Raw genomic sequence first — 14,605 nt, forward strand, 5'->3', positions numbered from 1 at the left:
ATAAATACAAATTCATTAATATATACAGTATATATATATATATATATATATATATATATATATATATATATATATATATATATATATATATATATATATATATATATGTATGTGTGTGAGTATGTGTGTAATACAATACACACACACATATATATGTATAAATAATTATTTATATCATATAAATATACATATATATATATATATATATATATATATACATAAATATGTGTGTGTATGTGTGTGCGTGCGCGTGTACGCATTTAAAGTTTACAAACAGAATACCATACTTCTATTTGCAAGCATAAGTTAAGGTAAACAACAGTCCGCAGTAATGTTCAATGCATAACTTACCACATTTCGATATTTAAAATAGCACTGCCGGGAAATGGGGTTAACAGACAGAGCCCCCCCCCCTCCCCCCAAAAAAAAATAAAACCTCCTCACATCTCGTGCTAGAAGTCATCTCCACGCAACGACAGAGTGCATCCCGTCGTAAATCTCATTTCGTTATGTTTATTTTTCACATTCCAATTTTCTCTCCTATTTTATTCGGTGGAGTTTCTCTGCCACGTTCCTTCATTTACTCGGGTTAACTGGAAACACGTGGCAATCTCATCTTCATCTTTTCTATATTTATACATATGGTGGTCACCTCGGGTGATTAAATTAATTTTAATTCGCGTTTAGCTTCAAATTCCTTTTTTTATATAATTGATACTTTTTTTACTTTTATGATTTTCTTTTATTTCTTTATTACCTATATTTTTATTTGCCTTAACCTTTCTTTGTCCCACACTGCTGTTAGATCTTCGTTTCGAATACACACTCGAAACTATTTGTTTCAAATACACTTAAAATTATTTATCAAATGTTTCACTCATTTTGCAAATCTATTTCTGTATGAATTCTTTCCACATTGAATCAAATATTATAATTATCATGCTCCTCAGTCACGTTTTACATATTATGATTTTTATATCATTTACTCTTTATATTACCTACTTAAATAATTTCTTCCAAAACGCCTTGTTTCGTTAACCTGATACCGACAATTTCTTAATTACTCTTCGTTAATTTTTCCTTCATTAATTACTAATTTAATATTATTTTCATTACTGTATTATGTGCTATCGTTAATTGGTTTAATATTCCTTTCTATTTCTCTGATCCTCTTTCAGTATCTCTCACGTGGCATGAATATTTTCGAATTCATCTTGTCTTGCTTAAACTATTCAATTTTTGAATATACGATTCAGCCTTCATTCAACTCTCATAATCTATTTGCCTTCATCATGAAACTAAGTCGGAATTCAGTCTCAAATATTGTTTATTTTCAATGTTTATGAACATACGTGATGCAAATTACAATGGCTATACTCATATATCTAAAAAAGATACCAAATAATCTTTTAGGAAGAAGTTAGTATAAATGTATCTTTCATATTCCTGAAACTGCAAAATCCAGTCAGGCATTTTTCTATGCAGTTCCTCCCTCAAATCTATGAAATCTAGAACGCACTGCCTTGTATGCTTGCATATCCGGGCGATATTTTTTTTTTCTAAATAAAAAAAAGTTTCTCATCAGCTAATGGAATAATTCCATTAGTAACCTTATTTTTTCTTTGGCTGCGACAGATTTCTGCTCACGTAAGTAAATATATAAAATATCTATAAGGGCATGTAAGTATATATGAATAAAAGTGCACATGTACAAAACCATGGACATAGATTTTTCTATACAACTGCCACTCTTTTCATTTAAAAGGAAATCGTTCTAAGGGTAATCATTTCAATTCCCAGCTGATGATATTGATGGCTGATGTTGTTAGTTCCCATTTATGGTTGACTGATGAGCAGCGTTGCCAATGCTCTAGACCATACCCGCATTTTCTTATTGCACAAGAGTGGTACTACATGTCAAGATCCATTGGCAAGCAATTCTATCTGGATGATCGTGGAGGCTACAAAATCATATATAAATACAAATACACACACACATACACACATATTCATACATATATATATATATATATATATATATATATATATATATATATATATATATTATATATATACACATATATATGATAGATTTTGCACATTTAGACGTGTTTTTCATATACAAATAAGCCATATATTTTTGACACAATAATATCTGGATTCTCTTAACGACCTCGGGATCAGAGCCCCAGGCGAAATCACACTAAGACAATAGCTTCTGACCGGCCGGGAATCGAACCCTGGTCCAAGAAACTTGCATTAACAGTGACATACCACGTGGCAAAGTAGTATGTCAATGTTCATACAAGTTTCCTGGACCAGGGTTCGATTCCCGGCCGGCCAGAAGCTATGGTCTTAGTGTGATTTCGCCTAGGGCTCTGATCCCAAGGTCGTTAAGAGAATCCAGACAATAATGTATCAAAAATATATGTCTTATTTGTATATATATATATATATATATATATATATATATATATATATATATATATATATATATAATGTATATTACCAGTTATATGTCTTCGCCACAATAACATACCCACTTCTTGGATTCGCCATACAATTCGAATATTCAAGTCACTACAAATCCTGAGCCCAAGTGAAGAAAACGACGGCCTAAAAGATATTTCTCTCTCTCTCTCTCTCTCTCTCTCTCTCTCTCTCTCTCTCTCTCTCTCTCTCTCTCTCTCTCTCTCTCTCTCTCTCTCTACTGTACACATACATACATATATATATTTGTATATATATATATATATATATATATATATATATATATGTATGTATATATACTGTATATGTATATATACTGTATATGTATATATACATATATATATATATATATATATATATATATATATATATTGTGTGTGTGTATGATTAAAAATAATGAACTGACATAAATCCAAAATAAACTTGAGGACAATTCTCCAAAAGTTACATAAGATGAATACGCTTTAATGATAAGAATTTTTTATTCATCTTCTTATTCTTACAATGTTAATAAATATTCTCATATTGTTTCGTCTGAAATTACATTTATTCTTCAATGTTTTAGGGGCTTTATTTGGCATACTGTTAGGCACCTAGATTACACTCATACATATCTTAAAGACAACTAATTCTATATAATCTACTTTTTACGACAAAATATATTAGATTAAAAGGCTTCTCTTAGAAGCAATTCCTCCCGAGATAATATTGATTGGTAAACTAATCTTAAAAGAATATCTCGTATGGCAAATGAAGAGAGATTTATTTCTTACTTTCTTAGCAGTCTAACAAGATTATCTAGACAAAATGGCTATGAAATCAAGTTAACTAATAATTGTATGATAAAGAAAATGGTAACAAAATGATTAAATATCAACAATAACCAATTATTCTCGAGATACGTAAACAAAGAATGAAAATATATAATATATCTAATATTCCATCATCTAATCACCCTTTTATACACAAGACACCATCCACTTCTTTTTCCACCTATTCCTTCCTCCCCATCATATCGTATCACTCATCCGCTTATTATCCCTTCCGGCATTTCCTTTGTATCTACCCGTCATCTTCACTCATCACACCAAGACATTGAACGATGATGATAATGAGATTTTATTCACTCAAATCATTGTGCTTTCTTGTTCGTGATTCGACTGGTAATGGTGTTTATACTGATACAAAACTAATCGGACCGTTACAGCAACAACTTTGACCGTTACAACAATAAACCTGATCGTTACAAAAATAACTCTGATCGTTACAGCAACAACTCTGACCGTTACAACTAACTCTGCTGATCGTTACAGCAACACATCTGACCATTACTCAAACAACTCTGACCGTTACAGCAATAACTCTGACTGTTATGGCAACAACTCTGACCGTTACAACAACAACTCTGATTGCTACAAAAATAACTCTGATCGTTACAGTAACACCTCTGACCGTTACACCAACAACTCTGATTGTTACAACTAATCTGACCGTTACAACAATAACTCTGATCGTTACAAAATAATTCTGATTGTTACAAAATAACTCTGATCGTTACAGCAATAACTCTGACTGTTACAACAATAACTCTGATCGTTACAAAAATAACTCTGATCATTTCAGAAACAACTGACCGTTACAGCAACAACTCTGACTGTTACAACAATAACTCTGATCGTTACAAAAATAACTCTGATCATTTCAGAAACAACTGACCGTTACAGCAACAACTCTGACTGTTACAACAATAACTCTGATCGTTACAAAAATAACTCTGATCATTTCAGAAACAACTGACCGTTACACCAACAACTCTGACTGTTACAGCAACACCTCTGACTGTTACAGCAATAATTTTGACCGTTACAACAATAACTCTGATAGTTACAGCAACAACTCTGACCGTTACATCTAACTCTGATCGTTACAGCAACGCCTCTGACCGTTTACACCAACAACTCTGACCGTGACAGCAATAACTCTGATCGTTACAGCAAAAACTCTGATCGTGATAGCAAAATCTCTGACCGTTATAACATCAACTCTACGGGTAATTTCATTTCCGTCGAAGTTCCAATTGCTGGTGATGCGCATGTCCCAACAGATGGCAGTTTTGAATGCTGATGAGCATGATAATGGTGATGGCAACGATTTATGGAATTTGACCCTTATGGCCTGACACTATGGCTGGGAAGACCATTCAGTGGATAAGTTCAACTGCTAAAGTACCTTAGTTACACTATGAAATTAAATTGAAGAGGTTGAAAAGCCATATGGAAGATGAGCGAATTTCGCAATTGTTCGTTACTATAATTTTCATCTCTGAAACTTCTTTTCTTACTGCAACTTTTCTCCCTGTAATTGCTGCTGTTATGATTTTCTGCACTAATACGAATATAGTTATTTGCAGATTTGGGCTCTAATATCGCTAATAAAGTTCTTGTTTAACTACGTGAAATTCTGTTTTTACTGATATTACCACTTTTGCCAATGAAAATATAAATACATATCTTTATGCTCACATAAATATGTACATATATATGTATGTGTGTTTAACACAGACACACACAGACACACACACACACACACATATATATATATATATATATATATATATATATATATAAAATATTCAAATTAGTCTCCAATACCTTTTGATATCGAATTGACTCAGCCATGGAATCACAGACCCTGATATGTACTTCTGCCCCGCCGAAGATTCTAATCTTAGTGACAATTATATATAACTAAAATCAGACAGTAAGACTTAAACCATTTGGCTATAAAGAGAGATAAGAGTTGATTATGACTTTGCTGTATTTAATTTTGTCGAATTTAAGATAGAAATCACAACCCTTCTCACCCATTACAGCTGATTGGTAAATAGGCAACAATTGACTATTTTGAAATGATCTTATCATTAACACTTTTGATTTTGTTTTCTTTTTCTAATAAGCCAATATTCATTTAAATATAGAATTCCCTTTGCTTGGGGATCCCAGATTCATTGGGAAATTCCCTTTTTGATGAGAACTTCTGCCCGTCCAAGGATTCGAACCTTAACAATGAGTAGAAATAAAGGTAAACAGTAAGACTTGAACCCATTGGCTGTAAAGAGAGATAAATTTTGATTCTGACTCTTCTGTACTTCACCATGTCAAATTCTGGATTTTTTCTTATAATTGAAATCAACCCATTTCCACCATTATAACCGATCGGTAAATATATAACACTTGACCACTTAGCACTTGTGATTTTTTTTTCAAATAAGCCACAAATACCCTTTGATATTGATTTCACTCAGCCATGGGATCACAGACCCATAGGGATATTCCTTTTTGGATAATACTCCTGTCTTTTCAAGAATATGAACCTTTACCAAAAGTAGAATTAAAGGTACACTGTAAGACTTTCATCATTCAGGTATGAAAAGAGATAAGATCTGATTCAGACTATATTTAATCCTGTCGAATTTAGTATTCGTAATAATCGAAATCAATGACTCTACATTTACAGTTGAATGTTAAGTACGAAACACTTAACTATTTTATGATAATTTTATCACTAACACTCGTGATCTTCATTTCTAGCCTTGCTGTCTACCTTTATTTCTACTCGGTTCCAAGGTTCGAATACTTGACCACGTAGATATACTAATTTAAAAAAAAAAAAGAAAAAAAAAAGGAATTTGTAATCCAGCGGCAGAGCAAATTCTATATCAAAAAATTTTGTGGCTTATTATAAAAAAAAAAGTCACGAGGATTAGAGATAAAATTGTCATATATATATATATATATATATATATATATATATATATATATATATATATATATATATATATATATATATATATATAATGTAGTGTGTATAAGTACCAGCTTTTTATGCAAAATATGAATATATACATATACATACATATAATGTTGACATGTAAATTGCACGGATAGAATAAAGAAAAAGTTTCGTCCTGGCCTGTTTCATTAATTAATAAATAAAAAAAAAATTAACTGGAAAATATCGTTCGTAAAAATACCTTCTATTCAATTTTCCCTCAGCTATTTTGCATATACAGTATATGCAAACCAAGCATGTACACACAAACAAATATACACACACACTTATATATATATATATATATATATATATATATATATATATATATATATATACAGTATATTCTGAGTGGAGATGTCTTAACGTGGTGAAAATGTTTGCGGATCAACATGATCACAAAAGCTATAAGAGTCACGGCCATCCACACTAGGTTGGTACTGTGAGCGGACAGACGGAAATCTCCCACCATCACCAATCCGCACTGGCCAGCGTACGGATGAAACCTAGCCTAACCCCAGACATAAATTAACAAGTCTAAGACCTTTGTCTAGCAGTGGACTAGAGATGGCTGCACAGTTGTTGTTGTTTTATACTGTTTTATATATTAGATACTTAGAAATTAGTAATGTGAATGGTTAATACAAATGTGCAAATCTATCTAAAGCCAAAGCAAGGTTTCTAATATTATACACAAGCAAATCTTAATATAAGCCGGCGTTAGCGAAAAATCCATTTCATGAAGGAAGCAAACCCAAAGTCTGAGGAAAAACTACACATAATTTCCTTTTCTTAATTAACTTGATAAAACTAACAGAGTTAAGAAGTTAAGTTACTCATTATTTTATAAATCATGACAATGTCCGGACAAAAAGGTTAATCTTCTTAGGTTAGCTGTGTGTGAGTCTGGCGTGTTCTACATGAAACGTACGAAGATTAGGGGAGTGTTTTGTTGGGATATAATGAGTCTAAAACATTATAAGACTCCACTAAAAGTCTGCTTTTAGTTATTTGAACTATTACGCCACATCTACAGCACTAACAATCTTCCTCTACTTTTTCTTGGGCAAGCTGTATTTCAAGTAAAAGAAACGATTTAAGAGTCATCTGCTGAGTCATCAGAAGCCATTGCCCAGCCCTCCTTGGTCCTAGCTTGGGTGAAGAGGCGGCTTGGGCGCTGATCATAGGTAATATGGTCAGTTTCTAGACCACTGTCCTGCTTGATATGGCAATGTCACTGTCTCTTGCCTCTGACATTCATGAGCGACCTTTAAACCTTTAAAGGTAAATGTATGCATATTCGATACAATGGAGATCTAAATTTTATCATAGGTTCAATATAAGAATACTAGTGTACGCGACCCGTTAAAACTGAGGGCTAAACATCTAAACAGATATGAACACACACTTAAAACCCTCTCACCAAAGTATGATTACTCCTCTCCCCGCTTCCCGAGGGACGAGGAGAGCTGTCGTGACCGGAAAGATTATATATATATATATATATATATATATATATATATATATATATATATATATATATATATATATATAACTATATATATAAATATATATATATACATATATATATATATGTATATTATATATACATATATATATATATATATATATATATATATATATATATATAAATTATATATATATGGAAAGAGAGAGAGAGAGAGAGAGAGAGAGAGAGAGAGAGAGAGAGAGAGACTAGGTTTTTATTATATAGAGGAGATATTAGTGATTTTTAATGAGAGAATTTTATAATCTTGAAAATAAGTGCGTTTGTCAATACAATAAAAAAAAATAATATCAATATGTTTACCTTTCGTAAATCCAATTAAACTCATGGAATAGGTACGAGTATGAACAACTCGTCAAAATGAAGCAAACAAAAATATGCGAGACGTCTCGTATGGCAAAAGAGCGTTACAGTTGTCAGATACTTAATTATCGAAAAAGAAAAAACAAAAAACAGTTTGCTCTTCATATTCGTGACTGGCGGGCAGTGTAGCCAGCTTGTAGTTCACGTTACGCTAATGCTTTCAGGCGAACGGCCATAAAATAAAAGCTTTAATGTGATTACGTATTCATGAGCTATGATGTATAATAGGGTTTCGTTTCATTATTGGAGAGGACACACGCTAAAGGAGGGTCTCTGCTATACTGCATTGGATACGAGTTTTGTTAGTTTGTTCTTTTCGTTAGGTGCTGTGAAAATTAATTTGCATTCCATTCTTATAATCTGATGATTTATTAGGCCATGTGACAGGATATGGGAAATACCCTCCCATTAATCAATTATGCCGATTATTTACCATATAACCCGTGTTCTTTAACCTTGACCTATGCCATTGTCTCTATCAGGGCTCTTGATATCTTGGGGTTGAATTCCTTTGCCTAAAAAACATTAAAGCAATTTTCCTTAACCGATCAAAATATTTTTCTGTCTCATTATTTATATATTTATTCATTACTTACAAATTTTCTGTGATTTCTATCTATTTTTTTTTTACATAATTTTTACTTACATGAATTTTATAGCTATATGATGACACTATTCATCACTGTCAGGATGCCAGATAACTGATAATCAATCAATCAATCAATCAATCAATCACTAGGTTCTTATTTGGTCTCTTTCCCTTACTACATAACTGGATATTGTGATGGTAAATTTCATACATAATAATAATAATAATAATAATAATAATAATAATAATAATAATTTCTGTATTTATCAAACTTCTTAAAATAGGAAAATCAATATTTCAGTTTCGTATTGCAGAATAAATCAAATCCATATAGCTTTTTCTAAGAAAAAGTAACACGCTAAAGTTGCGTGTTTTTAATCTCTGGTTTCACAGTAATATATCCTATGTAATAAAGAGCAAGTGTCTGGCTACATATTTATTTCTTTTCTGTCACGCTGAGCGCCACTGCCAAACGTATGACTGCTCGGTCTCTCCACGTCCCTTGGGTAGGGGGTAGAGTCATACCATTGTGAGAGGAAGTACCCTGAGAAGTAGATAGGAAGGAGGGAGGGGTGGGAAGGGTTGAATATGTGTGTGTGCACTTTTATCTAAATATTTAGCCGTCAGTTTTGACGGGTCGCATACACTAGTGAATAAATAATAAGACAAATACCAAATTACAAAAATGTAACAATTTCATGATCCCATAAAAGCTACACTAAATTTTCAAGCAAAAACAAATATTTATGCGAATAATATATCAGTCAAAGTATATCCTATATAAGCAAGACATAGTCTTGGTCATTTAGTCCACATATTATTATGTTAAGTTCAAGCCTTTTTCCAGAATGTCTTCAGATCTATCTGATATTCTTTTCTACTTAACACGGGAATGAGTCACATATCATGATCAGCAATTGTTATTTTAGCTGTCTATTTGCAGTGGTGACATACGACTGGAATTGATGGCGAAGTGAAATATTATCTGAATACATAGGGGTTTAGGGATTTTGGCCAAATGGTCTGGCGGTGGGGCTGAAGAGGCCTCCTCAGACCCAGGTGAAGAAAGGAATTAGAAACGGGCACAAAAGAAGACTATAGTGATTACAGTAAGGATGACGTCAATCAAAATACTGCATTATCTGATGGATATGTTACGTTGCAAAGATCCTTAAAGGTTTAAAGTCCACTCATGAATGGCAGAGGCAAGGGATAGTTACAATTCCATAGCTAGCAGGAAAATGCACTAGACTCATAGAGACTGACCATATATACATATGATCGTCGGCCAAGCACCCTCCCCCTTCTTCCCCGAAGCTAGGACCAGGGAGTGCCAGGCAATGGTTGTTGACGACTCAGCAGGTAGACCTATAGGTTCCCCCAAAACCCCCATCCTCAGCTTACAAGGATGGTAAGGTTGAAATCACTACAATCAACTATCAATTTTGAGTAGAACTCGAATCCCAGTCGGCTAGATCGCCAGTCAGGAACGTTTCCAATAGGCCATCACGACCCTAAAGTGCATCACATGGGTTGCAAGTAAGATAACAAAATTCTATTGATTAAATTTACCTTTTGGAAACCTTGATTTTGAAAATTAGTGAAAATCATTAAAATTTTGTGAGACGAGAAATGTCTACTTGTTGGACCAATCTTTGGTGTCAGCTTCCCAGAACATTTGGTAACTTACCACAACCTTTGATGACGGATTCCCACAATCTTTGGTAGCTTCCAACTGCCCGCGTTGTCAGCTTTCCACTATGATTTTTCTATTTAATAGAATCCATGCTTAAATTAGCCGTCGTCCAGCCCAGCATGTCTATAGTATCGTAACTACAGTTTCGACATTAAATTACTTACTTTCATTCTATCATAGTGTTACATTAATAATAATAATAATAATAATAATAATAATAATAATAATAACAAAAAGGAAATATAGAAAACTAATAACATTATATTTCACCATCATTATTACCGTTATTGTTGCTGTGATATATTACTGTAATTTCTTCAAACTGAAAACCAATATCCAGTCATGGTTATTTCAAAATCAACGGGGAGTCCCATCAATACATTCATAAATGGCCCGGATAATGTTAACATAGCATTCGCCGTGTAAAACCCACGCTGAATTAAATTTCCATTATGTAACTGTAACTTTTTCCTTTATGTTTATACTTTTGCGAGGCCAACATAATGCTTACGCCTGTTTGCGAATTGAAACATACCCTTTAAGCAAGAGATATTTGGAGCACTGCTTTTCCAACTAGGATTGTAGTTGAGATAATACTAATGATAATATTCATAATAATAACAACAACAACAATAATAATAATAATAATAATAATAATAATAATAATATAATTATCATTATTATCATTATCATTATCATTATTATCAGTATTAATATCATTATTATTAATATTATTATTATTACTATTATTATTATTATTATTATTATTAGTAAGCAAGAGATTTTGGAGCTCTGCTTTTCCCACTAGGATTGTAGTTGAGATAATACTAATGATGATAATAATCATAATAATAATAATAATAATAATAATAATAATAATAATAATAATAATAATAATAATAATAATTATCATTATTATCATTATCATTATCATTATTATCAGTATTAATATCATTATTATTATCATTATTATTATTATTATTACTATTATTATTATTATTATTATTATTAATAGCTAAATTACAACCCTAGTTGGAAAAGCAGGGCTCCAATCATTTTATAATAATAATAATAATAATAATAATAATAATAATAATAATAATAATGAGGCCTACATGAATCAGGCAAAATATATAGACATACGTAATCAGAGAGAAACGACATTGAGATTTCTAAAAGGAAATTTCCTTTCTCATTGGATGTGAGGTTTCCACCCTTCCATTGCATTTATGGATTTGGCGTTGGGGCCTGTTAGGCCAATCAGCGCCTAAAGCAACCAGGGGAAAACTCAGTTGCACTATGATGTCAAAGTTAGAAGATATTAAATACCAATTTGCCTTATATAAGAAAGCGCCTGGTTACAAATTATATATATATATATATATATATATATATATATATATATATATATATATATATATATATATATATGTGTGTGTGTGTGTGTGATCACGCTCAACATGGGAGAGAGGGGGGTACCCCGAGAGCAAAGGGGAGGGAGTGGGAAGGCTTGAATCCCGTGTGCGTGTGCATGAATATCTATCCAAATGTTTAGCCGTAATTTTTGACGGATCGCATACACGAGTAAGGAAAGAAACACGAACGCAGATAAAGTAGAGAGTTTAGGACCGAAGGAAGGCTGCAAGGACGTTTAAGTAATGCCTACAGGGCAAATGGAGAGATAAACTGTCGGCACTACCCTCCTATGGATGGTTTACCACTGTGTAAAATTAAGTCCATCATCTTTGGTTTCCCGGAAAGTAACCTTTTTTCCCTTCGAGTGTATGTTTAGACATCCCAGTATTAGGTAGCAGGACCACTCAATATAGTATGAAATAAATCTTATAATTTGAAGGTGTAATATCAATATCTTCGAAATAGACAAGTGGATGAGTTAATGTGAACATAAGTACTATTTACAAACAAACGATTTCCCTCCAATTCAGCCTTGACCTCCAATAACAAAGACCATCTTGCATTTCGAAAATGGTTAAGCACTGTCAAAATCAATACTCGGCAAGACTGCTTTTCACCCACATGCGCCCTCTCTCTCTCTCTCTCTCTCTCTCTCTCTCTCTCTCTCTCTCTCTCTCTCTCTCTCTCTCTCTCTCTCTCTCCCAGGTATGATACACGTATGCTTGTGCTTTCCAATATCAATCAAGAAGTTGCTGTATTCTTATTTCAGTACTTTTATTGGGTCAAAACTTACTTTTAAACTTATCATGCTTTCCTTGCTATGTAGTGAAATATTACCCAAAAGAGTAAGCGTGAACGTTAGATTTGGAAGAACAGTCTCAGGAACCAAGACAAAAGATACGTTTTTTATGAACTCACCCAAACCAGCGCTCTAATTTCGAAGGCGGAAACACACTTATTATTTCACAGGGAGAGGCCAAGAACTAACGAACAGGAAGTCTGGAAGCATGAGATACCTAGAACTTGAACCCCGTTGATTTGGGGAAAACATTTCATTTTTAGTGTAAATGTTTTGAAAAGGAAGTACTTTTGGAATTGTTTAATTCCCTATGAAAAGATTCATCCGGAAAATAATACTTAAACCATAGGCAAATCTCTTGATACGTTCATCCTATAGGTATTCACTTCCGTGCAAAATTTTCAAAGCTATAATGCTAAGATTTCATTTTCTTTCTGGGGCACATATCAACCCACGAGACATTCGTTACAATTCTGACAGTAAATGATAACAAAGCAGACGCCTTGAGTTTGAATTTTAGCTTTGTCGTCGAGCTAAAATACTGAAAAGAATGTCATACCAAAATTTCTAAATTCAATGGAAAGGGCTTTATGTATAAAGGTAAGTAAATTATCAAATATAACAGCTGCTTTTTTTTCCCAAATTTGAATGAGGCAGAATCTTACAAGGAGATAGAAGGCATCCAAATATTTTCAAAGAGGGGGACATTATAAATACCCAAATTAAGCACGTCCACCAACTGAAAACCATAATTTTCTATTAACATCAAGATAATATATGAGCCTGGAGACTTTGACATTTTAATAAAATGACATGTTTTAATATTGGAGAATCAAGATTCCCAGACCATCCCCCAATAAGATGACTAATATAAAACCTAACCTACAACCTTCAGAAAATATAAACAACATATCACCTAATTTCAAAGACTTGACCTAGAATTATATAACTTCTTTTTGGCCTATAATGACAACTTATCTTTTTTTACCTAGAATGCCACAATTGCTCTTTTTGACCTAGAATGACATAAGTACTCTTTTTGATCTAGAAACAACGCAAATACTGCCATTCTAAAAAGATGAATTTCAATAAAAAGTTGCTTCAGAATATCATCTTAAAACCTCTTTCAAAATAAGATAAATTTATTGAAAAAGTTGAATATATTTCATAATACACAATTTCAGATCTGAAAGTAATATCTGTTCCTAATAAATTCCGGAAGAGATAATAATATCAGTTCAGTTGTCTAGATGAAGTAGATTTAAAATAGTCCAGCTTTATATAACACGATGACAGACCTTCGCATTCAATGATAACAATAATAACTTCTTTACTTTTGGACTATTAAAAAAATAATCTAATAAAACAGAGGCGTATCATAAAATCAACACTATCTGAAGTATTTGCTAGAGCGGTAAGCAAGCCATTTTCATTACAATTTAGTCTCGGGTGCTTTTCCATTATCTAGGTCTTACTCTGCATACAATTTCACAGCTCTCCTTACCTCCAAAATTTTCCCAGCCATTCTCTGGAGTTTGATTTGTGGAATTTAGAGCATATGATCTCGTATTGGGATTGAAGAGGCCTTTCTCATCCCAGGCGCTACTATGAACAAGTTAAAAGATTTTGAACTACAGGATGGAAAGGAAGAAAAAGGAAAAAATAAAATCACCAGAAGGCTAAACAGTAGGTGCTGTAATGAGTTGTCATTCTATGTCAAAAAATAACCGTTGTATCATTCAAGGTCAAAAAGAGCAGTTGTGTCATTCTAGGTCAAAAAGAGTTGTCTCATTCTAGGTCAAAAAGTCAAGTTGTCAGTCTAAGTCAAAAATAGCAGTTGTATCAATCTAGGTCAAAAATTGCAGTTGTATCATTCAAGGTAAAAAAGCAGCT

General features: G+C 32.7%; 1 protein-coding gene across 1 annotated transcript in view; it reads left to right on the plus strand.

Annotated features, from left to right (window-relative positions):
- The first annotated feature begins 1,849 nt into the window (after positions 1–1,849).
- Positions 1,850–14,605, plus strand: part of LOC137616743 (uncharacterized) — a 70,271-nt gene continuing 57,515 nt past the window's right edge. The window contains exons 1-4 of the mRNA XM_068346747.1: positions 1,850–1,907; positions 3,761–3,928; positions 4,421–4,540; positions 5,855–5,913. Of these exons, the coding sequence (XP_068202848.1) occupies positions 1,850–1,907; positions 3,761–3,928; positions 4,421–4,540; positions 5,855–5,913 (405 nt within the window). The remainder of the gene's footprint in view (positions 1,908–3,760; positions 3,929–4,420; positions 4,541–5,854; positions 5,914–14,605) is intronic.

This window comes from Palaemon carinicauda, chromosome 2, assembly GCF_036898095.1.
Source record: "Palaemon carinicauda isolate YSFRI2023 chromosome 2, ASM3689809v2, whole genome shotgun sequence".
Taxonomy (NCBI): domain Eukaryota; kingdom Metazoa; phylum Arthropoda; class Malacostraca; order Decapoda; family Palaemonidae; genus Palaemon; species Palaemon carinicauda.